The 27,541-nt window shown below is 41.4% G+C and overlaps 2 protein-coding genes and 1 long non-coding RNA gene across 4 annotated transcripts in view; 1 reads left to right on the top strand and 2 right to left on the bottom strand.

Annotated features, from left to right (window-relative positions):
• LOC124287881 overlaps positions 1 to 10,361 on the bottom strand; it is a 40,497-nt gene extending 30,136 nt beyond the window's left edge. Inside the window, exon 1 of one of the 2 annotated variants that reach the window (XM_046724371.1) lies at positions 10,189 to 10,361. The gene's annotated coding sequence lies outside the window, so the exon portion shown is untranslated. Of the gene's footprint in view, positions 1 to 2,363; positions 2,430 to 10,188 lie in introns of those variants that run through there. The other variant, XM_046724364.1, reaches the window with a different exon arrangement.
• Positions 10,362 to 11,383: 1,022 nt separating this feature from the next.
• LOC124287897 lies at positions 11,384 to 11,906 on the top strand. Its single transcript, XR_006901335.1, has 3 exons — positions 11,384 to 11,462; positions 11,627 to 11,728; positions 11,830 to 11,906. It is a non-coding gene; the product is annotated as an uncharacterized LOC124287897 (long non-coding RNA).
• Positions 11,907 to 12,093: 187 nt separating this feature from the next.
• Positions 12,094 to 23,958, bottom strand: LOC124288329. The gene is made up of 10 exons (XM_046724843.1): positions 23,738 to 23,958; positions 22,363 to 22,394; positions 21,841 to 21,868; positions 21,345 to 21,373; positions 17,804 to 17,831; positions 15,557 to 15,585; positions 15,112 to 15,285; positions 14,735 to 14,852; positions 13,215 to 13,272; positions 12,094 to 12,831 (listed from the first exon to the last, which is right to left on the bottom strand). The coding sequence occupies exons 2-10, from the start codon at positions 22,385 to 22,387 to the stop codon at positions 12,094 to 12,096; spliced, it is 1,227 nt and encodes a 408-aa protein (XP_046580799.1). The 5' UTR covers positions 22,388 to 22,394; positions 23,738 to 23,958.
• Between the last annotated feature and the right edge of the window lie 3,583 nt (positions 23,959 to 27,541).

Genomic DNA, 27,541 nt, shown 5'->3' with positions numbered 1-27,541 from the left:
GGTCGGTAGTGTCATGGTGTGGCGTGGTGTCACACGTGACGGACGAACTCATGCGGTTATTGTGAATGGACATTTGACTAGCAAGCGATATGCTGATTTTGTATCCTGTCCATATTTTATCCGACAGAATTATATGCAGAAATGTTGGAGTTCGAGATGATGATGTGAGACCGCATGATGTCAAGGCCGTCAGCGATTGTCACCGACGAGAAGACATACGGACATTTCACTGGTCCGCTAAGTCCTTGACATACCCCTAGTACAGCATCGGTAGGATGTTCTGGGGTGGAGAGTGTGCCCTCCTGACTTACCACCCTGACACAACTTTGGGTAGGTCTCCGGGTGGGATGACAGGCAATACAAAGGGTAAGCAGAACAACAGAACGCCATCAAGGTGTACATATTTTGCCCAACATGCTGGACCAATCAGATGTTAATATACGCCTTGGAATATATACTCTCCCAAAAAAGAAACGCATCATGAAAATAGCAATTTCATGTAGCAATGAATTAAAACGTGATTCATTTTACAAAAGGTTTTGCTCTGTTTATGAGTCCTATGGTGTTTATGTTTTGAAACATCACAACAAAACGCACCATCCGTAAAATACCCGTATTTAACAGCATGATTTTCAATTTCGGCGTGTAGTGTCACAGAATACACAATTCACATGCAATGCACGTGAAAGTTGGGGATCAGATAGTCTCAATGATGGGTATAAAAGGTTGATCGCTGTCTGTCGATTATTCACTGTATTTGGAATATTGTTGACGAACGCAAAATGCCACGTCTAAGTGAAGCCAACCGTCTTATCACCATCGGTTTGCTTGAAGCTGGCCTGTCTCAACGCGCAGTTGCCCGACGCATGAATGTTCACCAAAGGACCATTTCACGGCTCTGGGAGAAATATCGCCGGCAGAATGCGGTAGCAGATGCCCCTCGTAGTGGGCGACCTCGAGCGACCACTGTGGCGCAGGATCGCTACATCCGGGTACATCACCTGCGTCATCGAACAGCTACGGCGACCAGTACCGCTCGACAAATACCCGGATTGAGGAGGCTTTCTGCACAGACCGTCAGGAACAGGTTGAAAGAGGCTGGTTTACGTGCCAGAAGACCTTATTTTGGCCCTGTGCTTCGACAACAACATCGTCGACATCGAGTTCAATGGTGCACCAACGTTCAGGCCTGGAACCTACCGAATTGGCGTAGAATCTGGTTCAGTGATGAATCACGATTTCTACTGGAACGACGCGATGGAAGAATGCGGGTGTACAGACGTAGACGTGAACGTTTCGCCGACGCTTGCGTTCCCCAGGTGCACAGATTCGGCCGGGGAAGTGTTATGACGTGGGGAGCGATCACCTGCCGCAGGAGAAGTGATTTGGTGATGATCCAGGGCAACATGACAGCTCAGCGGTACTGTGACGAAATCCTACGCCCACACCTCCTTCCAATCATTGATCGCCAGAGGGAGTTGTTTCAACAGGACATTGCCAGGCCCCACACAGCACGTCACACTAGAGACTTCCTCCAGAACCACAACATCAATGTGCTCCCCTGGCCCTGGCCCTGTGCTCCCCTGACCCGATCGAACATCTGTGGGATGCCCTGGACAGACGGGTGCGACGCCGTAACCCTCAGCCCCAGACATTTCAGCAACTCGCACAGGCACTACAGGCAGAGTGGGCTGCGATTGGGCAACACGAGATTCTGAGACTTATTCGTTCGATGCCGAGGCGATGCCGTGCAGTTCTTGATGCCCAGGGTGGCCACACGAGGTATTGACTTCAGCGCCACCACACGTCTCCATGTGACACTCAAACTGACTTTCCTCGAGTTGGTGCCTAAAAAGGGATAAGTCCGCATTCCCAGTGTGCAATTTCGCCATATTTCATTGACTCATAAAGCCTACAAGATGTTTCAAAATAAACATAAAAATACAGTTGAAATACCTATATGCGTTTCTTTTTTGGGAGAGTATATTTTAAAGAGATTTACCGTCATTACACCTTCAGTATCATTCCATATGTTCCCTTACATGTCGGTAGTATATGTTGAACTCTGACAAAGTGATGTTTTTTCACCCCTTTGGTACAAAGTCTCTCCCGCCTACATTTTGGGTTTCATCTTCGAAAAATACATTTTCTGAATTTGAGGTGGGGTGTTATCTCATTATTTGTCGTGTATATTGTGTAATAATACTTCACGAGTCCATTTATAATTACCAAAGGGTATTTGTTTGCACAGCTGTTCCATGTTTTAATCTCTTCAACTAAGCAAGAAGAGGATGTGTACCAGACATATTAAATGCATTAGTTGGAAGCATGACGAAGGACTGACATGGAGAGATACGACTTACCTCCGCGACACTAAATACATGCAGTACTTCCTCATCGGCAGTCACAGTCTGTGTGCTACAGGTTCAGAAATAATCCCCAGAGGAAAAGTTGAGGTTTCAATAAATAATAATGTTATCTGATTACATGACGAAATATGTTAAGTATATAAATCTACCCGACATTTTCCTGGTCAGTTGTATTTAAGGCGATGGGTTGGTCATTTATCTCTCATACTGTGACATACTTCCTCTCCATAAACACAAATAATCACAATCTGAAACCGCGAGCGAGCGGGCGGGCGGGTGATTGATTGATTGAGTGAGTGAGTGAGCTGCTTTCAACAGTCCAGTGAAACGTTGTCATATCGAACTCTCAGGGAATGTTCATGCAAATACAGCTCAGCCTAGATAGGGATTGTTGCAGTATACATTATGGTGTAAAGGCAAAGGAACCAGTGGATGATAGTGTGAGCTTCATGAAATAAGTCAGACCTTGAGAACGAGGGCAGTATTCTATTCTGCATTTTGCGTGGCGTGTGTGTCACACTTAAGCCTAAGTACATCTGCATTTACAGTGTTCACGAAAGTACAAATGTACCATTTCATTTCACATGTTTATCGGTTAGAAAGGTCAATCAGATTTCTTCACTCAGGAAAAACAGATACACGTTGCTAGTCTGTCAGGCTCCAGACAAACTTTTACTTTTATCATCAATATGTTGATTTAGTATCTTGTTTCGTACTAATTAGATTGAACTTCACAGAAAAATATTTGTCCGTGTGTTTATAACGCCGCACTCAGCTATGATCCAGCTGTTGAGGAATGATTGGTGTCTGGACCAGACAAGTCAGTGATTGATGTCTGGACCAGACAAGTCAGTGATTGATGTCTGGACCAGACAAGTCAGTGATTGATGTCTCTGATTAATGTCTGGACCAGACAAGTCAGTGATTGATGTCTGGACCAGACAAGTCAGTGATTGGTGTTATGAGCAATATCCCACGGCAGTGTATGATGACACGAAACGTCATGATCCAGTGACGTCAAGCATCGGTAGCTAGGACCCATCTTACCTGGAAGTCCCACCTTGTCAATACCCCAAGAACGATGCTCTCATGGGTAGATGTAGTAGATACATAACGTGACAAGTACACATTGTTTAATATTATTCACTGTAATTACATTTATGATACAGTTAATGTGTCAACGCTGACTTCAGATCACTTAGTTAAGAAGTTCATTCAAAGATCAAAGGATTTCTTTCGAAAAGGCAACATTATTGCTTTGTCCCGCTAAAACAAGTAAATGGCGGTCGACCAAGAATTCCTTATCAGTGTACAAAGTAAATTTAGAAAAGCTCTGGAAACTGGAAACTATGAACCAAAATAACAAACTGATCGCTGCTAGTTATTTTGGAAATATTGATGTAGTCTTTAATGTTTATTGAAAATACGAACTAAACTAGCAGTTCTTGTTACAAACTTCACAAATAGGAAAAGTGTATTTGTGATTCATGCCAGCTATTGATGTCTTGAACAACACACATAGAAGCCAGTATAGCATTTGTTATGATGTAGGAAATCATGGCATATATACTTCATGTTAAAATACCACACGCAGCTCCTAAGAAGCGTAAGCTAGATCTAGTAATAGTAACACGCTATAAAAATATGAGAGTTCTATAGAAACGTGTTACAATTGGAAATGCTGGAAACTGATTATGTTGATCGTGACGTTTTCGGCTCAGTTTTCGGCTAGTGTAATTGGTTTTGATTTGATTAATTCGCTAATTATCATTATTATGGCTTGCAAAAATGTATGTTATCTACTCCAATCCCGATTTAATATGTACTACCCATCAAATGTTTAGACTCACAAGTGCAAATGTAGGCACTTACTGCAGTCAGTTGTTCTGAACTAGATTTTGCAAAATATTCCATACTGTTAAAAGATATGATTTATACATGACTATGTATAGTAAAACAAATTCGTAACGTTGAAAAGATTATCGTCATGGGTTCAATAAATGATGAAACTAAGTGAAAATTGGGGAATTGTTAACTACGCAGCTGTTCACATGCATGATATTTGCACATGCTTTTCAGCAATTTGATGCATGATCCTCGTGCAATTCGTCCTATATAAGGTTTGCAGTTGGTTCCCCCAAGTTGGTGGACAAATTCATCTTCGAAGTAACACCAGACAGACAGACAGACAGACAGACAGACAGACACACACACACACACACACACACACACACACACACACACACACACACACACGGGTAGTATATGGTAACATCTGGTAAGATTACCTGATTTTACGTGCGCATCGGAGGATCTCTCTGTAACTGGTTGCGTTTCAGAAAGGTGTATGCAAGATAATAGAGACCTATCGACGTTCTGATATGTTAGGCGACTGTACATTCGAAACAACATGAAAGTATGCACTATCTATGTCAGAGGGAGATTCTCTGTGAATAACCCATGTTCAAGTTTCAAGCGGGTTCATGTGTTGTTGTACCTGCTCTGACCCCACAAGGGTAACTGCCACCTATTATGTCTATATATGTAGACTCCCTTGTTGCTAGACTCATGAGGAAATGGGGGAGTGAGTGAGTTAAGTTTTACGCCGCACTCAGCAATATTCCAGCTATATGGCGGCAGTCTGTAAATAATCGAGTCTGGACCAGACAATCCAGTGATCAACAGCATGAGCATCGGTGTATACATGTGGAAATGGTATCTTCTTGGCAAGCTGATAGTCGCAAAACTCGCCATCGTCTTCAGCCACGTTGTTTGTGTGTTGTCCCGGCGACAGCATGTCAAGGACTGTGGAGGGCTAATCTATAGACACGTTACCGTATTTGTGGATCTGAGGAATGGAATTATAAAACGGTTAAATCAAAGCAGTCACTGACATTATCTGTGTGTACCTAGAATGACTCCTGAAAGACATACACTCTGCAAAAAGTGTTTTTCAGATGTATGTTTTATGTATTATGTATATAAATAACCAATAGATCACAATAAACGGTTCAAATTTGGCACAAGTCATTGTCACTGACCGAGGTTCATCATGGCACATATGAAACGTGTCAAAGTGAAGGTCATCTGTTCTCAATATCTTGTATAGCCCCCGTGAGAGTCCAGAACCGCCTGGCATCGTCGCTAAATACCTGCGGCGACCGACAGTAAGGGGATAAAACATCACTGCACGGTATCTCAGTGGGCTAACACTAATACATTTACAAACCACGCACACACGTACGCACGCCGCCTTTAGCAACATTCTAGCATTATCACGGCGGGGGACACCAGAAATGGGCTTCACACATTGTACACATGTGGAGATTCTAACCCGGGTCTTCGCCTTGACGAGCGAACACTTTAACCACTTGGCTACCCCACCGCCCCAAATACACCAGTGTCACATGTACCTCCAACAGCAGCAACCTACCAAACCAAGGTACGTGTCTGACACTGTCTCTCCCGTCCTGTCTGTCTAGGTGTATATACACAACCTTCTTCGAGGGAAGTGATACTGGACCATGAACGTCCGGCTAGTACCCATGTCTTGGTGTCCCGACACCATGCTGACAGCGTGGACTGTGGGTGTCATTGAGCTGCCTTTAGATGACACCTCACCCTTGGTGCTGATGTTATGTGTCTGAGACTAGAAACATACCAATGAATCAGTTTTCGCCTATGATAGGACCCATCTGTGGGACATTCTAAGTCATCATTTCATTGGTCACCCAAATTCACCAAATGCAGATAATTTGAAGCTGATAACTGACATGCATTTACCTGTAAATTCGTTTCAGTGGTTCAGAAAATTTCGTAATTATTCCACATGACACGAATCTGAAAATGTTTTGTATAAAACAAATATGATTATAGTAATGGGGTTCTTATCGCTGTTGTAAATATTCATAATCACTGTATTAATTCACTTAATCAATGACAACTGATCTCATAATAAAAAATTAATTTTTCAGTAAACAGTGGACAGTAAACACGCTGTCTTCCATCTCCCGGTGATGAGGACATCGTGATTCATCACTGAACCAGACTCGCATCCATTTTCTAAGGTTCCAGTTCCGGACACTACGACACCACCGCAAGCGATTGCGCCGATGGAAGTATCTCAAAACTAAGTCTCTTGGTCGAATCCCCCAATCTATTCCTGACAGTTTGGGAAACAGGAAACGATCCCAAAGGCGAGATATGGTGCACTGATGAACGTTGAAATGTCGTACAACTGCAGACTGCGACTCCCCAGCTTCAAGACGGCCTATTGCGATGTTTCGATTAGCAGCACACAGTGGCAGGATGATTTCCTCTTTTCCAGGCAAAAACTAAAGACAAAAATAAACACAACGCTTGCCATTTTATAGTGATCGATACCGCATGCTTTTCCGCTTACTTGCACGTGCATTTTCCTTTGCATGTTTTCTTCATGACGTTTGAGCGAATCTTTCTTCAAACGCTTCTAAAACCAGAAAAAAGTTAAATTTGCCGCATGTTAGCACTGAAGCTGTTTACAATCACACAAAGATGATGTTTTGGAAAGAAATAGTATATTTGTATTGTTTTGCCGTAGCTATATGAGTCCAATATTCTCAAAATCACATATGCGTTTCTTTTTTGAAGAGTGTATATTATACCATTATACCCTAAAATAAACTGACCATTAACCCTTTTACGTTAATAACAAAATATATATTATTTCTAATAGAAACGATTGACTTACACTCCACATGTGTGTATATAAACTCTGTCAAAAAAGAAACGCAACCCCTGTCCTCAGATATGAAAAATTCGTTTGAATGAAGTTATTGCTTCCAAACTAAATTTTATTCGAATGTATTGAAATGATACACGTAATTACTGAAGATGACCATCCAAACAACTGCATTTGTACGCATAAGTGTATTTTATTGCTTATTCCGTCACAACGCATGAAATGACCCTCATGGTGACTTCGCACAAAAAAAACACATGCAAATCATGAAAATGGCAGTTAATGTAGGGGTGTATAAAGCCCATGTGCTTCCGTATTATATTCATTCATTTGTCGCCGAAAGCTGTGTTAAAATGCCACGATTGAGTGCTGCCGACCGAAATATCGCCATTGGTCGTGTTCAAGCCGGAGAAAGTTTTGGAACTGTTGCACGGCACCTAAATGTTCACAAAACAACGATATCCCGACTTTGGAGCCGCTACAACAACTTCAATTTGACCAACGATCGCCCGAGAAGTGGAAGGCCAAGAATCACGACCCCCCTTCAAGATCGGTACATCCGGGTCCATCACCTGCGTAATCGGCATGCCCTACCAACCGTGACTGCCACACAAATACCAGGTTTGAGGAGAGTGTCAGCTCAAACGATTAGGAACCGTCTGAAAGAAGCGGGTTTACGTGCCTGTAGACCAGTTGTTGGACCTGTACTACGCCCCCTACATCGACGCCGACGACTCAGGTGGTGCAACAACGTAAGGATACGGACTTTACAAAACTGGAGGCGAATCTGGTTTTCTGATGAATCACGTTTTCTTTTGCAACGTCACGACGGAAGACAGCGTCTGTATAGGAGACGTCATAAACGTTTTGCGCCCATCTGCGTCCGACAGGTGGACAGATTTGGCGGAGAAAGCGTCATGGTTTGGGGAACCATCTCATACAACCAGAAATCAGACTTGGTGATCGTTCCAGGGAACCTGACAGCCCAACGTTACATCAACCACGTGTTAGAGCTTCACCTTCTCCCGATTATTGACCAACAGACACAGATTTTCAACGGGACAACGCCCGGCCTCATACTGCACGTGCAACAATGAACTTTCTGCAGAATTCCAACGTCAATGTCTTGCCATGACCCTCTAAATCACCAGACCTCAACCCTATTGAACACCTGTGGGATACTCTGGATCGACGCGTACGTCAACGTCAGCCGCCGCCACAGACGCTGCAACAGCTCGCCGTTGCACTGCAGGAGAGTGGAGAGCCATTCCCCAGGAAAGAATCCGGCGTCTTATCCGTTCTTGTCAAGGAGATGCCGTGCAGTGATTGCAGCGCGTGGTGCTCATACGAGATACTGAGAAAGACGCCCCCCTGGTGACAAACTGGTGTCTGTGAGATGACTTTTGAAATGACAATTTTAAACATGCCCATCTGGGTTATTATTCTGCCAAATTTCAGACTTCTGTCTTAAATAATAAAAATGCCGTGTCGTCCTAAAACTTCAGATCAACATCTCTAAAATACAGGGGTTGCGTTTCTTTTTTGACAGAGTTTAGTTTCATCCTGACCTGCTGCATATCTGTCCGGAAACATGTCGTTCTAATCTCTCCAACCCGACAGACAGACAGTTATATTTCCGTATATAAGGTCATGGCCCACATTACAATACATCTCCTGATGTTTTTATTTGATGCTGGTAAACCAGTAACAATCAATAATATTGTCAGAGCGTTCCTGAAAGATTAAACATTTGTGCACAGTGTATAGGCAGTATATATCCTTCTTAAGATAACATATAAATCTTAGTATGCAGAATGTTGACTTAATTTATGCATTTCTAATTTTACGAGCCTTTATCAGATGTTAGCAATACTTATCAAACCATTTACATAATTACATGACATAAGTCTTACTAAACTTTCCCTACACGAGTTTCTAATATAGGTATGGTTAATATATTCATTTCTTGTATCTTTATAGCGTTGACAAACCATCAATAAGTGCTCCTCATCTTCAACTAATGACATGCCTTGGCTATGACAATATAAACAAAGTCAGTTACAGTACAGTGTGTTATCATGCCTCCCTGTTTCAGTTGAAAGTTTGAAGTTATTACATCTGTAATACTAATCATGTTTGTAATCTTTCAACTTGCAACATTGTCTTAAATTGACAGTATGTCTGACATTTGCTAAAAAATGAAACAGCATGATGCCAATCTTGGTTCAAACAATCAAACAATCTCTGCTTAAAAAGTGAGATAAACAGTTTTTATTTCCTATGTCCTGACTTGTCCATAAAATACCAAAACCATATTTCTAGTATGCGATGCCCATGTAATTCCCCATGCATCACCATGTGTCTTAAGCATACCCGTGAAGGTCCGGATTAGAATATTGATCTTCAGTAACCCATGCTTGTCGTAAGAGGCGACTTGGTTGACACATGTCATCAGTTTCCAATTGCGCAGATCGATGCTCATGCTGTTGATCACTGGCTTGTCTGGTTCAGACTCGATTATTTACAGATCGCCGCCATATAGCTGGAATGTTACTGAGTGCGGCGTCAAACTAAACTAACTTAAGCATACAATAGGCTTGATATGGTATTCTATTGCTGTCCATCATAATCAACTTCAATATGGCTGAAGTTCACATTTACATATTTCATGGACTCAGAGGACTAACCCTATAGTTATATTCCCCATTACCTTGTAGATGTAGTGGTGAAATTAGCCTGCTGGCACATTGCCAACGGAACCAACCCGGAAGTATGACTATTTATCGGCGTGTTTTCCTTTACACACGATAGTATTAGAGACTGCTAACGTTCTTTGTGACCGGTGAAGTAGTATCGCATGTGCTCGGAAACAGATTTCACAATGTTTGATAAAATATTCTGATATAGAATATATACATCAAATGCGTTATTGGCGACTTGTTTAAAAACCACGGGCTGTCGACAGACCCATGTTTTCCTGCACAATGCGTGTTAAGTTTCATATATCGAATGACATCAGATTTTAACTTAATTTGACTGAACATACTCCACCTGCCTGAAGGAAGTGTTGGGAAGGCTGGCTGGAGTTACGTCCCTTACCATGCAACGCTTCTTTGGACGTGTGTTCGAGTCCCAGGCTGGTCCTGATTAAGACATTTGCACTGTCGGCACCTGTCCGTGCTGGTACATGTAGGTTTCATCTGGTAAATGTGTTTGACCATTGACTCTTGATAGTGATTCATAAGCATCAGGCGTATGGTGTAACCGCACTGGTACAATGAGCTCTGCTTTCAAAAGACATGTCATATGATTATCGAAATGTTTTTATTCCACATATTGACAGGCCATGATATGCCTGAAAGTCCTGAGAGCGTATCAATCGATTTTTGCAGATTGTTGTTGTTAAATGGAGTGTGTAAACAAACACACACACCTGCTTCAACTGCAGGCGTAAACGTCGGGTAGTTGCTTCAATATCTGTAGATGTCGTTATTACCATTGTACACATGATAATGTATAGACAGCCACCAGCATCAGAGGTTATCCATGTGGAGATTACAATTATCCCATGTAGATTACTTGTTTCGAAACTATGACACATAAAACGCGGATTGTTATAGTTAAACAATGTGTATAAATAATATTCAAACAAAGATTAGGCAGGTGAGATTTTATTGCTTTTGATATGAGACATTATTACGTTTTTCACATTCTAATGAATATGGGTACACATTGAACAAATAATCAAATGATGGTGTGTTGTAACAAAAACTGTAGAAGAAACAGTATGTATGGCTATGTTACACAGTATAAGTGAGCTGGATGCAAGCAAATAATAACAACAACACTCTAACGAGAAAATAACTTGCAGGTAGTAAACAAAGTGATATTTTCCTTCGGGCCTACTTGGCTTATTTATCAGTTACCTACATAATATAAGGGGCATCAATGTAGCTTTCAAAGCAGGGGAACCCGGGAGTATATTCTACAGACAGCATGATATACACAATGATCATAAAAATGTTTCAAATTTTAAATTAAAGAGAAATAGTTAAACTACACTTATTATCATACATCAAAAGCATCGGATGGAGTGGCTTTTGTTTTATCTAATATATAGGTTGACAAAGAACGTTTCCTTTGTGTCATACTACCTTGCTCAAATCCTTAGTGTGAAGTCGTTTTGCGTTAGAAGGTATGACTGAGTGTTGGTGGGAATTACTTGGTGTTTGAGGGTATGAAATGGTTGAGGGTAGGACTTGGTGTTCGAGGGTTAAACTTGGTGTATGGAGATTAGAACTTGGTGTTAGAGGTTAAAACGTGGTGTACGGAGATTAGAACTTGGTGTTAGAGGGTAAAACTTGGTGTTAGAGGTTAAAACTTGGTGTACGGAGATTAGAACTTGAAGTTAGAGGGTAAAACTTGGTGTATGGAGATTAGAACTTGGTGTTAGAGGGTAAAACTTGGTGTATGCAGATTAGAACTTGGTGTAAGAGGGTAAAACTTGGTGTATGGAGATTAGAACTTGGTGTTAGAGGTTAAAACTTGGTGTTAGAGGGTAAATCTTGGTGTATGGAGATTAGAACTTGGTGTTAGAGGGTAAAACTTGGTGTATGGAGATTAGAACTTGGTGTTAGAGGTTAAAACGTGGTGTTAGAGGGTAAATCTTGGTGTATGGAGATTAGAACTTGGTGTTAGAGGTTAAAACTTGGTGTTACAGGGTAAAACTTGGTGTTAGAGGGTAAAACTTGGTGTATGGAGATTAGAACTTGGTGTTAGAGGTTAAAACTTGGTGTTAGAGGGTAAATCTTGGTGTATGGAGATTAGAACTTGGTGTTAGAGGTTAAAACTTGGTGTTAGAGGGTAAATCTTGGTGTACGGAGATTAGAACTTGGTGTCTGAGGGTATAACTTGGTCAGAAGTAATCTGCTCCCGTCCGTTTGGTTCCGGTTGTTTAATGTCTTTATTGTCCTGATCGATTGTACTCAATCTGTTGTATGTATCCTATACATCAGTCGGCGTCGAAGCAGTGTCGTCTCCCAGTCTGTTGTATGTACCCTTCATATCAGTCGGCGTCGAAGCAGTGTCGTCTCCCAGTCTGTTGTATGTACCCTTCATATCAGTCGGCGTCGAAGCAGTGTCGTCTCCCAGTCTGTTGTATGTACCCTTCATATCAGTCGGCGTCGAAGCAGTGTCGTCTCCCAGTCTGTTGTATGTACCCTTCATATCAGTCGGCGTCGAAGCAGTGTCGTCTCCCAGTCTGTTGTATGTACCCTTCATATCAGTCGGTGTCGAAGCAGTGTCGTCTCCCAGTCTGTTGTATGTACCCTTCATATCAGTCGGCGTCGAAGCAGTGTCGTCTCCCAGTCTGTTGTATGTACCCTTCATATCAGTCGGTGTCGAAGCAGTGTCGTCTCCCAGTCTGTTGTATGTATCCTTTCCTCCAGTCGGAGTCGCAGCGTTTCTTAGTCTGTTTAAATCGTCACTTGTGTGGCCATCTTCCTCCAGGACAAAATATTCAGCAGCAGGTTGTGATGTACCGCTCTTCTGTGTGTCCGGGATTTCTGCGTAATCTGCCTGCTTAGAGGCAGAAACCATCTTCTTTGCCAACTGGTAATTTTCTTCCTCTTGAATAACATTATACTCAGCTTCCGCCTCATTGGGGGCGAGTTGCGCTGGCGACACCATGATTACATCCGGGACTGTGGACATCACCAAACTGCTGGGGTTGTTGGTGTAAATCTGGGAAAGGAAGGCATTACATATGAATGGTGAGTTATAGATTTACATCCACAAAATTACAGGTATTAACCAATGAAGTGGATATTGAGAACAACCTGTGGGAAAGAATACTGATCAGTCATCAAAATATATGCAGGATTCAGTTTCCCTTTACTTTCTACCTAGATGTCCTGGAGCTTTGCGATGTGAAGCGGGGGAGAAAGTTTAGAAAAAGACCCATAGATGTTCTACAGACAAGACCATGTATGTTCTCCTACTTCACGCTTCCTCCACAGCAATGACATGACACACATGGATACGGTGCCACTAACTCCCATGATCCAGATGGTGATATGATATATAGATAAACAAAATAATATTAATATAAATAAGACATAACTTACTAATCCCATGTATGTGTGAGGGTTTTCTGTCTCTCCTTCCTTCGGTCGGTCTCCTCTTCTGTAACAGCAATGTTGGTCACATAAAGCAGTGTTGTTCAAGCTTTTGTTTTGTTTGTTCAAGAAAACCAAACAGATGCAGCAAGACCCATGTAAATCATACGAATAAAATAATCATAACAAGTTTTTGTTTATTGCTTAACGCCACACTCAGCAATATTGGAGCTATATGACGACGGTTTGTGAATAATCGAGTCTGGAATCCGATGACATCAACGAGCCTGACCTCCCGATCCCGTAAGTCGTCTCTTAGGACAAACACTGTTTGGTGAAGACTAATTTTAACCCGGATCTTCGCGGGTCGCATTAAGAAGTGCTCATACCGTAAGGGACCCTCTGTGAGTAGCTGTCTATGACAACTCCAACTCACTCAGGTTAGATCACGAGTCAACAACAACAATGCCTGGTATAAAACAAGGAAACATACAACTTCTTGTCATCCATAAAGTTGTATGTTTCATTTTTGACCCACCAACTTCTAGAATGCCGATCAAACAATTATTATGCCTGGTATGTTATTCTCTGTAAGAAATGCTTCACTTTCAGCTCTCGTTTACAATGTGTTTTTGTCTGACAACACTTCGGTCATGAGCTATTTTGAATTTCCTGGCTCAGGTTCCTGATATGGTGGAAGAGCACTCATACGCCAGAAAACACCAAGACACTATATCCATGGATATAGAACATACGTGGTGTTGGTGCTGGTCATAGACTAGCGCTTAGTCTCTAAATATATGATTTTGATTGTAACAAATTAACCCATTTAAATTGAAAAGGAGCCCGAGGGAGACCAGAGATTCAGAGACAAAAACCACCTGCATTGGGGCTACACGTGTTGGGGTCATCAATTAGAAGTCACCGGTATAAGTGACAGGCATATTTATTGGCCCTCGTGTTAAGCCCTGTCCTATCTCCAGACTTGCTTCATTGACGTCTTTAGGGCTAGACTGTAGGGAAATTAGTATGGTTGAGGGACTGTGAGACAGAGTATAGTGGCCATAAAGTTTCAAACCACGGATCTTCTGATCCTTTATCAGGCGCCTTGTCCGTATGACCAAAGAGATTAACCCTATCAGCAAGCTGACAAGATAAGGATGTCATCTGTTGGATGACCCCACGACCAGCTACATACTTCCCCGTCAACAGAAGGCATGGTACTCAGACCTGTTTGGCTCCTATTAAATAATCACACGAAAGTCCCGTGCTGGGATTCGAACCACGGACCCTCTACAGTTCTACCATCATGCCGGTGCTGTGGGGTAGCCTAGTGGTTAAAGCGTTGGCTCGTCACGCCGAAGACCCGGGTTCGAATCCCCACATGGGTACAATGAGTGAAGCCCATTTCTGGTGTCCCCCGCCGTGATATTGCTGGAATATTGCTAAAAGCGGCGTAAAACCAAACTCAGTCAGTCAGTCTACCATCATGCCAGTTTTTAAAGGACTTTGTGTTTTGTTACCAGTACCTTTTCTTAGCTCGGAAGAAACGCCAGAGTAGAAAGAGGATAACAGTAATGGCGACACCTCCGACGAGACCACCAACAGCTCCGCCTACTACATGGCCATTTTTAGGGGAGGCATCAGCTGCATATGGACATGGGCAAGTTAACATAAGAGGTATTATCATTTCTTTAATACATTTAGTTCATACGTATCGCTATCCCATCAAACCAGCTGAACACACTACGTATATCCACATGAATTATATATATGTATGAAAATATTTGTCATAATACTATATGATTAATTATTACTAGTTTACGACAAGTTCTTGAGATATGTTTTAGCTAATATACTATAGAGGTTGTATCCCAGCTTGTACACCATGTCACAAAGGCAATACCTGGGGGTCTTCCCGTGGTGGTTGGTTTGCTTGTGGCCACGGTTGTACTCGTGTTTGGGGAGGTACCAGTTAATGTGTGTGTGGTTGTATCGGCACCCGTGGTGATGGCGCCATCTGTTGTAGTTGTACCCTGTGTTGTGGGGGATCTTGTAGGGGATCTTGTGGGGGATCTTCCTGTGGTTGCAGAGAACACATAATCAGAACATCAAAATCAGACAGAACATGAAGAGATTATGTTATCGAATACCCATCCACTCAAACATGTCCAACGACATGTTGATACCGCGGCCGTTTTGTTGTGTTTTCAAAACCGGATTTTCAGGGCATGTAACGTGTTAACCAAACATGTTCTGTGTTTCGTACAACCCAACGAGGCCATGCTATTTTCCCGACATCTCATCCCGCACCAACAATATCAACGAAAGTGATCCCTGGTTCTACTCACGTGAAGAACTACGACATCTGCTGTGAGATCTAGAAAACAAAACAAAATCATGATTAAATACACACGATTCCATATATGTATTTAAGGCACAACATCGTAAATATATTCCCACTAGGATCCCGAATGTTTCATTGTCTATATTATCCATATTAGTTTAATTACTCAAAATATTCCAGGACACCCAGTATATCAGCAGCACGTTCATTGACATTAAGAAAGAGTTTGACTTCTTCCGGCAACTAATGACACAATGATATGATACTGTCACTACTTGCACTGTCCATACTTTGCCTGTGATTATGATATTATGGAAACGGGTCGGGGCCTTATGTACAATAAACTATCTTGAATGATTCTTGATTTTATCAACTCTGGCCGATCGTCTTCAGTAAGTCATGTTGCCCAGGTCCGGAGTCGAGAAACTCTTAAACCTTTGCAAAAATACGGTCGGGTGCCTTAGGTGAGGTGAGGTGAGGTGAGGTGTGGTGAGGTGAAATTGGGTTTTACGTCCTACTTGAGAATATTTCGCTCATATGACGACGTGCATTCCTGTGTATGTGTATGTGCGGCTGCTTGTACTAGCCCAGATTTAAGCTGGTTTTACAGTACAACCAGAAATTATTGAGAATTTAAAGATTGTAATTTTTTATATTTCTTTCACTCATTACTCACATATTAAATGTGAATATCAGCAGAACATAACTCCAGATTCAAAGACAGGTAAACAGTTAGTATTTTGTCAAGTCACCATGAACAGCAATGCAGGCTTCAATGCGGCGGGGCATACTACTCAAAGAAGTTAGAAAGTCGTGGTCCATGCTGTCCCAATATCGGACCACCTCTTCTTTGATTTCAGCAATATTTGTCAGATATTTCTAATTGACACTTTCCTTCATAAGTCCCCAGACATTTTCTATTGGATTTAGGTCAGGGCTATAGCTTGGCCAATCTAATAATGCCATATTTTGGGTCCGAAACCAGGCCTGTGAATGCTTTGAACGATGTTTTGGGTCGTTGTCCTGCTGGAAAATCCAAACATTTCCATAGAACACGTGAGCAGATGGAAGTAAATGTCCCTCGAGAATATCTGTGTACCGCTCACTATTCATATTCCCTCCCATATTCCCTTAAAATAACACAGATATGCCACCCCACACGTTAAATTTCGGACTGTACAAATTTTGGCGCTGATACAAAGGTTTTTCAGTTTGTTTGGTCCAGAAGTTCAGTGTTTTAGGAAACAGCCACACAGAACTTTCATCTGAGAAAAATCCCATTGCCCCAGTTAAAACTTCTATGCTGTAAGCTCCAGTTCAACCTTCGCTCCTTTTGTTCAGGTTTCATGATCGGTGATTGAATTCCTCGACTTTTCTGCCAACCCATTGCATGCAGCTCAGTTCTAATTGTCTTCTTACAGACAACCACAGTTCCTCTATCAATCATATCCAGCCTTAAGTTTTCTAAACTCCTTCGTTTGTTTTTAGAAACAAGAATACCAAGCCGCCTCCTGTCACTGACAGTCAATTTTCTGGGCCTACCTGCGTCTACCTGGTGCTCAGTGCCACATCCATTTGCAATATTTTTCAAAACACGATAAACAAAGGGATGCCTGTTCTACTTGAAATCATTTTAGCTGATCTGATGTCCTCTAAAATCAACTTCCTGTTCTCTAAATCATCCATACTGAGGATCACTGAAAATGTCGTCTGCTAGCAAGTAAACAAAGGGGGATAACTCTTCACAAACTAATGAAAAAGGATTAACCGAGTTGTCTTATTTAAATGAAACCAAGCACTTGATAGCTGGTCAAGGTTGTTTATACTAGAAATCCAATTAAACATATTCCTAAAATTCTCAATAATTTCTGGTCATACTATAGAGTGCTAGCTCACTGAGATACCATGCCGCAGTTAAGCATGAATACCCTACTCAGACCCATTATACTGACTCCGAGCCGACCAGTCCTTGTTGTACCCATTAATGCCGAGCGCCATGCAGGGACCAACAAGTACCATATTTTAACGTCTTTTGGTATCACTCGACCGGAGATCGAACCCGCGACCTTCCGCTCTCCGGGCGGACGCTCTAACCACTACACCACGGAAGCGGTCCAGGTGCCTTAAGACTAATAACATTACATAGACTTCACCACTGTCTGTAGCGATAGGCTACAGCTAACAGCCTGGACGAGCATGGGTGGATACAAGCATGTGTACCAAAACGTCTCATTAAAGAAAAGGGCATTACCTGCCACTATTGCCCGCTCCATTTCCAGCTGAAATAATTGATAGACACAAATGATTCTATATTCTTGACACATAAACAAACATATACGTATTGCACACAATGTTACAAATAACGATATGAAACTTTGAAAAGTTGAATAGATTGAAGCAACATCTGAGAAGAAACAGAAGCCGATCCCATTTCTTGTTACAACAGAATATACAGGTCAAATATATATGTACCATCGTTGATGTCTTTTGGTATGACTATCTAAACGTTGACGGTCACATACACTTTCACACAAAGTGAGTCCCTAGTATGGCTGCTGGCGATCTATAGCCCTTCGTTATATTGTATTGTCCAAATCTGAAATTCAGGTTTAGAGATATATACTAGTTATATTTGTTTGTGTCTGTGATATTCTAGTTGGTTTTACTGTCCTTCGTTGACAGGTTTTAGTGATTTACCTCACCTGTATTTATGATGACTTATTTTAGTCACGATATGGCTTAAATATTGCCGATGTGACTTTACATTTTAACTCACTCACTCACACAAAGTGAATGACTGAGTGACTTAAAATTTAACGTCAATATTTCAGAGATATAGTGCCGAGAAAGGTTTGGCATACACTATAAATATAAGTTGTTAAATAACCAGTCATCGAAGGACTGTAAAATAACTAGAGTATCACAGATGGAGTTTAAAACTATAAGGGAAATGTAACACTGTTTTATTTACGAAGACAATACAGTATACTAACAGGCTGTAGATCGCCAACAACTGAAGGTAGATCACCATACTATAGTCCGTTTGGCACAAAAGCGGACCGATGAATTGCAATCTAACTCGAAAACTAATAAACATAAAATACTCAGTGAAACGCTGATCATAATCAAAACATCATACCCACACTGTGAGGTTTTTGCAGAATTTTTGTCCTAAAAATAATAAAGTTGTTTAACAATCTATCATTAAAATATTGACACAGTTCACTAATTGTTACGAGGGAGGATTGCAGAGAAAGGGACAGCCAGGTGTTCGAGAACGGATGGAGACAGCACAGGTTAATGAATAAATAACTTTGTCTGTGAACGTGCTTCTCGAACACCTGGCTGTCCCTTTCTCTGCACTCCTCCCTCGTAACAAACAGTGAACTGTGTCAATATTTTAATGATAATTTTGGGACTTACGTGCCCTCTTAGGAGGACCATAATTTTACGATACTTCAGCCCCCTTTCAGGATACAGCCACTAACAATCGCAATTGCTAATTTATACTACAATTTTATAATCCCGTTTATCTATTACAAAACATATTGCTCAAAATTGATCTAATAATTCTATTTCCTTAAAAAACAAGTATTAAATATCGCTCTAAATTAGCCGAATTAAGTCAAAATGAGTTGAATTTTGTGTCATGATACGTATAAACATACATTCTTTCATTTACAACCTCCAAAACATGAATTCTGAGTCAAACAACATTCTCGCCAATGTGCCGGCCCATGGGCGAGCGAGTTTAAATTTTGAGTTTTCGAAAAAAATTGTTTTCATTTTTTCATCCTTGACATATGTTCATGACAACTGCATGTTTAATTTGGTTAAATCCCTTGTCAGAAAGTGTCCACAATGCGGAGAGTTACTGGACTTTTGTGAGTCCAGAATTGAATTGTGACCTGTTAATGATAATTGACATTATAATAAGATCCTTAATTGTTTGGACATTGAAATAAACTCTGTCAAAAAAGAAACGCAACCCCTGTCCTCAGATATGAAAAATTCGTTTGAATGAAGTTATTGCTTCCAAACTAAATTTTATTCGAATGTATTGAAATGAGACACGTAATTAATGAAGATGACCATCCAAACAACTGCATTTGTACGCATAAGTGTATTTTATTGCTTATTCCGTCACAACGCATGAAATGACCCTCATGGTGACTTCGCACAAAAAAAACACATGCAAATCATGAAAATGGCAGTTAATGTAGGGGTGTATAAAAGCCCATGTGCTTCCGTATTATATTCATTCATTTGTCGCCGAAAAGCTGTGTTAAAATGCCACGATTGAGTGCTGCCGACCGAAATATCGCCATTGGTCGTGTTCAAGCCGGAGAAAGTTTTGGAACTGTTGCACGGCACCTAAATGTTCACAAAACAACGATATCCCGACTTTGGAGCCGCTACAACAACGTCAATTTGACCAACGATCGCCCGAGAAGTGGAAGGCCAAGAATCACGACCCCCCTTCAAGATCGGTACATCCGGGTCCATCACCTGCGTAATCGGCATGCCCTACCAACCGTAACTGCCACACAAATACCAGGTTTGAGGAGAGTGTCAGCTCAAACGATTAGGAACCGTCTGAAAGAAGCGGGTTTACGTGCCTGTAGACCAGTTGTTGGACCTGTACTACGCCCCTACATCGACGCCGACGACTCAGGTGGTGCAACAACGTAAGGATACGGACTTTACAAAACTGGAGGCGAATCTGGTTTTCTGATGAATCACGTTTTCTTTTGCAACGTCACGACGGAAGACAGCGTCTGTATGGGAGACGTCATAAACGTTTTGCGCCCATCTGCGTCCGACAGGTGGACAGATTTGGCGGAGAAAGCGTCATGGTTTGGGGAACCATCTCATACAACCAGAAATCAGACTTGGTGATCGTTCCAGGGAACCTGACAGCCCAACGTTACATCAACCACGTGTTAGAGCTTCACCTTCTCCCGATTATTGACCAACAGACACAGATTTTTCAACGGGACAACGCCCGGCCTCATACTGCACGTGCAACAATGAACTTTCTGCAGAATTCCAACGTCAATGTCTTGCCATGACCCTCTAAATCACCAGACCTCAACCCTATTGAACACCTGTGGGATACTCTGGATCGACGCGTACGTCAACGTCAGCCGCCGCCACAGACGCTGCAACAGCTCGCCGTTGCACTGCAGGAGGAGTGGAGAGCCATTCCCCCAGGAAAGAATCCGGCGTCTTATCCGTTCTTGTCCAAGGAGATGCCGTGCAGTGATTGCAGCGCGTGGTGCTCATACGAGATACTGAGAAAGACGCCCCCCTGGTGACAAACTGGTGTCTGTGAGATGACTTTTGAAATGACAATTTTAAACATGCCCATCTGGGTTATTATTCTGCCAAATTTCAGACTTCTGTCTTAAATAATAAAAATGCCGTGTCGTCCTAAAACTTCAGATCAAAATCTCTAAAATACAGGGGTTGCGTTTCTTTTTTTGACAGAGTTTATTTATCCCATGTGATGGAAAAATCAATACAGTCAATTTTTACACAAAGGTTAGACATTGGTCGTTTTAATCAAAATGTAGATAAACATGATTTGTAAACATACTAGGTTTTTGTCAACTCATTCACCCACTCTGGGATGTTTAACAAAGACGTTGATACCATGCGCGATTCTGTTTAGATAACAGTTTATTGTAAAAACCGATGTGACAAAATAATGTTATCGGCACCCCCGTCCCCACTGCTCACCCCTGCCACCAAAAGAATATCAGTGGTAAGTAATAAATGGTTATACTTACGTGGAGAAGGAGGGCAGCTGCGGCCAGATCTACAGCAAATAAATAACCAAGATTATGTGTTGCAAACTTCCCTTTTACTCGATATTCAAAATTATTGCTTCAAACAGAAATCGCGAAATTTTTCGTGAATATTCATTCAAGATAAATTACACTCTCTCAATCCCACCCCAAGTCCCAATATGACAAATACCTCCCCTTCCTAGAAAACAAAAAAAGATCACACACTCCCCACTCCCAAACAGCAAATACAATGTAAACAAAAAACATAAAACATATGAAATGAACAAAACAAGCAAAATAACAAAACAAATAACACCATTCAATGGCGGCCCTGATATTTCAGGAAACCCATCAACATCACAGTCGGGCGTTCAAGGCCAACGAAATCAAACACTAAATTAAACTTATGACGAGTATAGGGTGAACAGTTTTAAAACAGGCATATGTGGAAACAAACACCTACACCAACAGGTTGCACCGAAGACAACAATATTACCTGTCTCTTTTTCTCCCTCTATCTGCCCCTGAAAATATAATAGAACTATTAATTTCTCTCTCTCTCTCTCTCTCTCTCTCTCTCTCTCTCTCTCTCTCTCTCTCTCTCTCTCTCTCACACACACACACACACACTTACTCACTCACTCATGCAAGCACACTTATGGTTGTCTCGAAATAGCGCTTTGTACCCATACTCCTTCCTAAGTCATCATTTTGCAGTTGAATCGAACATCGGATAACTCGAATTATTTACATGGGTTCCTTCAACGTCGACTCGATATGTTTACATAAAACTGTATGAAAGTTATTTTGAGATCCCGGTTGACCAGACCTGTTCCCCGTTACACAGGTATACACAAATAACTTTATACCTTCGCTGACACTGACCCTGTTGTTACCTTAACCAACGCCCAGGACTGTGACAGAACGTTCTGTAGCCTGTTTGGTTTGGTTGTTTTTTTACCCCAGCTACACCAAACTATACTGTTATGAACAGTTTTCCACAGAGAAAGAGACATACCCTTTGGGCGGCGTTTCCTGTCCATCTTCCTTCTGTATAACACAAACCAACCAGTACAGATTATCTTTAAACTGAACAAGCATAGGATAGCGAGAGAGTGAGTGAGTTAATATTTAGCGTCACAGGATAACGAGAACGTTATAAAATGAATGAGAACGACAATAAAGAAATTCAATCATTTGTTTCATCATAAAATAAATTGATATAGTCCGTTTGGCTCAAAATCGGACCGATGAATTGCAATCTAACTCTAAAACTACTAAACATATAATACTCGATGAAACACTGATCATAATCAAAATATCAGTTGAAACTTTAAGGTAAAATGATTGCTCTCTTGCGGATGATATTAAGCGATTCAACATCTTCAACACATTTGCTTCATTTGCAGCTGTAGAACTAGTATACAAACTATGGCATTACAAGGCTTCTAACTAGTATACAAACTATGGCATTACAAGGCTTCTGAGTTAGGGTTAACAGTGTCGGATATTCATCTTCATAAACCAAAGGTCACCTTGCGTCGGAAGTGAGAAACCCTGGGGGCCGTTATGTAAACTCGTACTGAAACTACACGACTCTTTAGCGGCAATAGTGGACCCGGATCAAGATCTCTCTTGAACCTTGAGATGCATGCCAATTGTTGGAACTCTTAGTTTAGAAAAATGAGGGGGGCAACAATTCCTACGTACCGGTTCTTCAGAAACGGAATGCAGATTGCTCTGTTTTCGGCTTGGATTGACTACTGCGCTCAATTGCTGTACAAAGACAATGTCCATCAAATTTAGAATGTGAGCGAGTTAGTCATAAAGTTATGCCTACGTAATGCCTATTAGAATGTGGTCAAATGTAACATTTGCTATATTTTGGATTAGACTTTCAAAGTAAAGTACAGATTGAAATAAGGTAACAGTATTTTTATACTTCCATTGTTGTCATCTCACGCCCCATGTATTAGGCTTTAAGTCTGAATAGTTAATATTAAATATATAGAATAATTCATAAGGATATACAAATATACAAAGCGTTCAATATCCAAATTTCTACTGACGGTGTTATCGTTTGTGCAGACATAGTTATGACTACTACTTGTTTGAGTGACATTTTAGAAGTTGGGACGTACAATATTCAACAAACTTTATGGATAACAACTTCTTGTATTTCGTGAGTACCACGTTTCGTTTCGATACAGATTCTTGTACCATTGTCTTAAAGTTGTTATCCATACAGTTTGTTCAATATTAGACTACCATACAGTTGTGTACCTAACAGCATCACCTTGTACAATCAGATAGGTTCAGATGCAATTATTGTCCATTTCGCACATGTGTCTAATGTTTGAGAGGAGAAACGTGACAGATTATCATGTACTTACCACTGATGTGTCGACTCTGATTCGGGTGATTAAGTCACATTGTAACGGGAAGTGCTACGTGAAGGATGGCGATGTATCTAACACCTAGTGGCTGTGATCAAGGATGTAACACTCCGACACGGATGTCGCGACATGACTAACGGGATGCACGTACTATCTCATCACAACTTTGTTCGAGCGTCTGTATGGTCCATTAGGCGGTCCGTATCTAATTCTGTGCTTCCAATCGCCCGTCTGCCCTGATTTGTCATTCCCACGGGGAATAATGAAACGATATATAATGAAAAGAACCAACTGACATTTTGAAATTTAGTAAAATAACAATTAATGTAAAACACTTTGATTTTTCCATTTGTCATTTTTCGCCCGCTTGCTCTCTTGATTGTTGAAATTGGAGATGTGAAACACATATAGTCGGCCTTTTGGAATACCGTGTGAGACGAGTTCTTGCAGACCACGTGACATCACTGTTTATCGCTTTTACTGTCTGCACGTGATATACCAAAGCTCAAGAATGTTTTAACTGCCGTCGTGTCAGATCGGTAGGAGTGTCGTTGTCTTTAGTTTATAGCAGACAAAGCTGAATCTAAAATATATTGACAAAACACCGAAGTCATGATCAACGTTTATGCAACGTTGTGCGTCTTGGTGTCTCCATTTAATGTCACTATATAAAGCTACTTTTGGGGATAATTCTGTATTAAAGTGGCTGGCATCTACTGACACTGACACTGACACTGTTGTTACTCTAACCAAGGACTGTGAAAGAACGTTCTGTAGCCTGTTTGGTTTGGTTGTTGTTTAACCCAGCAACATTCCAGCTATATGGCGGCGGTCTGTACATAATCGAATCTGGACCAGACAATCCAGTGATCAACACTATGAGCGTCAATCTACACAACTGGGATACGATGACATGTGTAGGCCAAGAATCACCAGTCAGGAAAACTAGCCTCATGCTATGTCACTGAAGTTACTCTCCTCCCCAACCGACAAAATGGGGACTCGCTAGCTTGAATGTGAAGCATAAACAAACACGTGATGCATGTCTCTTGTCAGCATTATACTATATAACTTATGCTATATTACTCTTATTCACCTACAAAGTATGATTGATTCGTTATTTGTTTGTTTGATTGTTGTTCAACTCCGCACTCAGCAATATTCCAGCCATATGGCGGAGGTCTGTAACTGATCGAGTCTGGACCAGACAATCCAGTGATCAACACTATGAGCGTTGATCTACGCAATAGTGATACGTTAATATGTGTCAAGCGAGCCTGACCACCCGATCCCGTTAGTCGCCCCCTACGACAAGCACGGGTTGCCGAAGACCAATTCTAACCCGGAATTTCATGGGTAATCCTGGTGGTCAGTGACACAGCACGGTAATGACAGTAAAGATCACCTTTGGATTTGGACAAAAAATGACGTATTGTATTCTACCGGAAAAAGTTACTATACTGAATATAAAGTTCACTAAGAAATATTCAGTATATATTCATGAAGACATCACTTCGACTTTAAGGCCCTGACTCTCAACTGACTCTCAGCGCGTATGTTAAACACTTTGTTTAACAGTAAGTAAAGCGTCTACGCAATGCCATGGTTTGCTGAAAATCAGTCCACTCGCTTGCAAACTGGAATGGCGTAAAACGAAGTTGCCAGATATTTTGAATGTCTATCAAAACACAATACCGTTTCTTTGGAGACGTTATCATTCATGGCTTACCAAGGATGAGGAAGAGTTAGCCAGACAATCATATTCGGTTGATGCATCGTTGGAATCGATTCCTAACTGCCACATTAACAGCTCGGATAATTCCTTGATTTAGATTAAGTAGTGGCAGAAACAGAACCATACACAATCACCTGCAAGCCAGCCCCGACGTCCAGTGACGCCCCGGCGCCCTTTTTTCTTCTATGTCACCGCAAGTGACGCCAAGATAGGCCTCGACAGCATCTTAGGTTCCCAGAAGACACGTCTGGGATAGTCTAATGTTCACAGATGACTCTAGATATCATCTGAACAGTTCCGGTGGCGCTGCAAGCGCTTATAGCCGTCCAGAAGAACCATTTAACGCTGATTGGAAGTGGAAGTGTGATGGTATGTTTGTGATGGCAACCCATGGGAGAACATAGCTCACTGGCCATTGGAATGGTGGACGCTACCGGGGCATCACATGTCCATAATCAGACAAATACAAATCAGACTATGATGTGCAGTTTCTCCAAATTTTATCATTCAAAGTGATACAGCATAAAATACACAACGATCTGTGTTGAAATTACGTTATCAAGCAAATAATACATGCCACTGTAGCTGTATTTTAAGTCAAAAGCATCAATATTGTTAAGAAAGACGGACATGTTGTCTTAGGTACATACCCAAACCCAAAATCCCAAATTACCACTAAACATACCACCAAAACCAAAACAGAAAAAAAGAAAAGAAAAACAACAACAACAAAAGCAAATAAGACCCAAAAGCATAAATGTATACTTACAAATAAATGTATTTAAAAAAGCAAAATTGTTCGAAAACACATGATTAAACAGGAAAACTGGAAACAGTCGCGTGGCCTAACCTTTCAACATCATGCCATGTTGCTAAAACTCACGAACACGTCTATCGTGCTGACGACTCACACAACCGTGACTCATCGACCCAACATCCCATTACTCAACGACTCAACCACCAATATCTGCACTATGTACTATCCTACACGTATAGGAGATCGGTATTGCATATATCTCCTGATCCATGTGATATTGGCAAATGGAAATGTTATGATATATCTGCATAGGCGATCACATTTAATGGGTTGTGTAATAAACTGGTGGCGCTCTAGGTCGTTAAAAAGGTCAGGGGTCAAATTCGAAAAATGAATTTTGCATCCGGCGTCAGTGACATCGGGCACATCACGGCTGTTGGTAGACGTGCACGTGCGTTATCACCTTCAAAGAGGACACGTTGTGCAATTGATGTCCATGAACGTCCATAAAACGCTTACAATGACGTGTCATGTTTGCTTCTGTCATGGAAGTCGAGGCATTAGCCAAACGTCGATTATCCCAGTGCTGACGTTCCCTACACCACTGAGCTCTCTTCTTCAAGTTAAAGCAAGTTGTACAACGTGTAGCAAGTTGTGGGATGACAAATATCTGCAGATATGACTTTGCACCAGCTGCCTGATGTAACCTGCCCATTGCCTGAGTTAACCAAGTTCATAATTCCATCGCTCTGATTAATCTGTCCCGGGCTGGAGTTGTTGCCCTTGGATGTCCAGAGCGGCGTCAACCATCGACGCTAGTTTTGTTGTTGTTGCCCTATCAACAATCTGCTGATGACAGATGCCCAAGTTTGATACCAAAAAAAAGAATATTTGCCTGCTTAGAACAGAGACATGACTCTGTAGTAAATCTGCCACACGAACCCTTGCACGTGCGTTACGTGTCTGGTGATTCTTGTCTTTGCAATGTCCACACCACTAAAAATCACTTTGTTTTACTGAATACATTGCCAGACATTGCTGTATTTTCCTATAGTTACAATAAGTATTATTAATAATAAGTATTTCCCCTACTATTGGTGCATTGTATAGATTGAAAGAAACTACTTTGGAAACAGTTACTATGCACTGTGGACATGTCCCTAGATTGCGACTGTTATATTGACTCTTTAGACTAACTGACTATTTGAACACACTGTTGACCGCTTTACATGGATATAGGCCCGACATATAGCCGATGTGACGCTAAATTGTAACTCCAGAACAAAGACCAATCTAACTAAATATGCCC

This window comes from Haliotis rubra, unplaced genomic scaffold, assembly GCF_003918875.1.
Source record: "Haliotis rubra isolate DU_JTF1 unplaced genomic scaffold, ASM391887v1 Scf111, whole genome shotgun sequence".
Lineage (NCBI taxonomy): Eukaryota > Metazoa > Mollusca > Gastropoda > Lepetellida > Haliotidae > Haliotis > Haliotis rubra.
The sequence above is the reverse complement of the archived record's forward strand: the minus strand, read 5'-3'. Positions and strand labels throughout refer to the sequence as shown.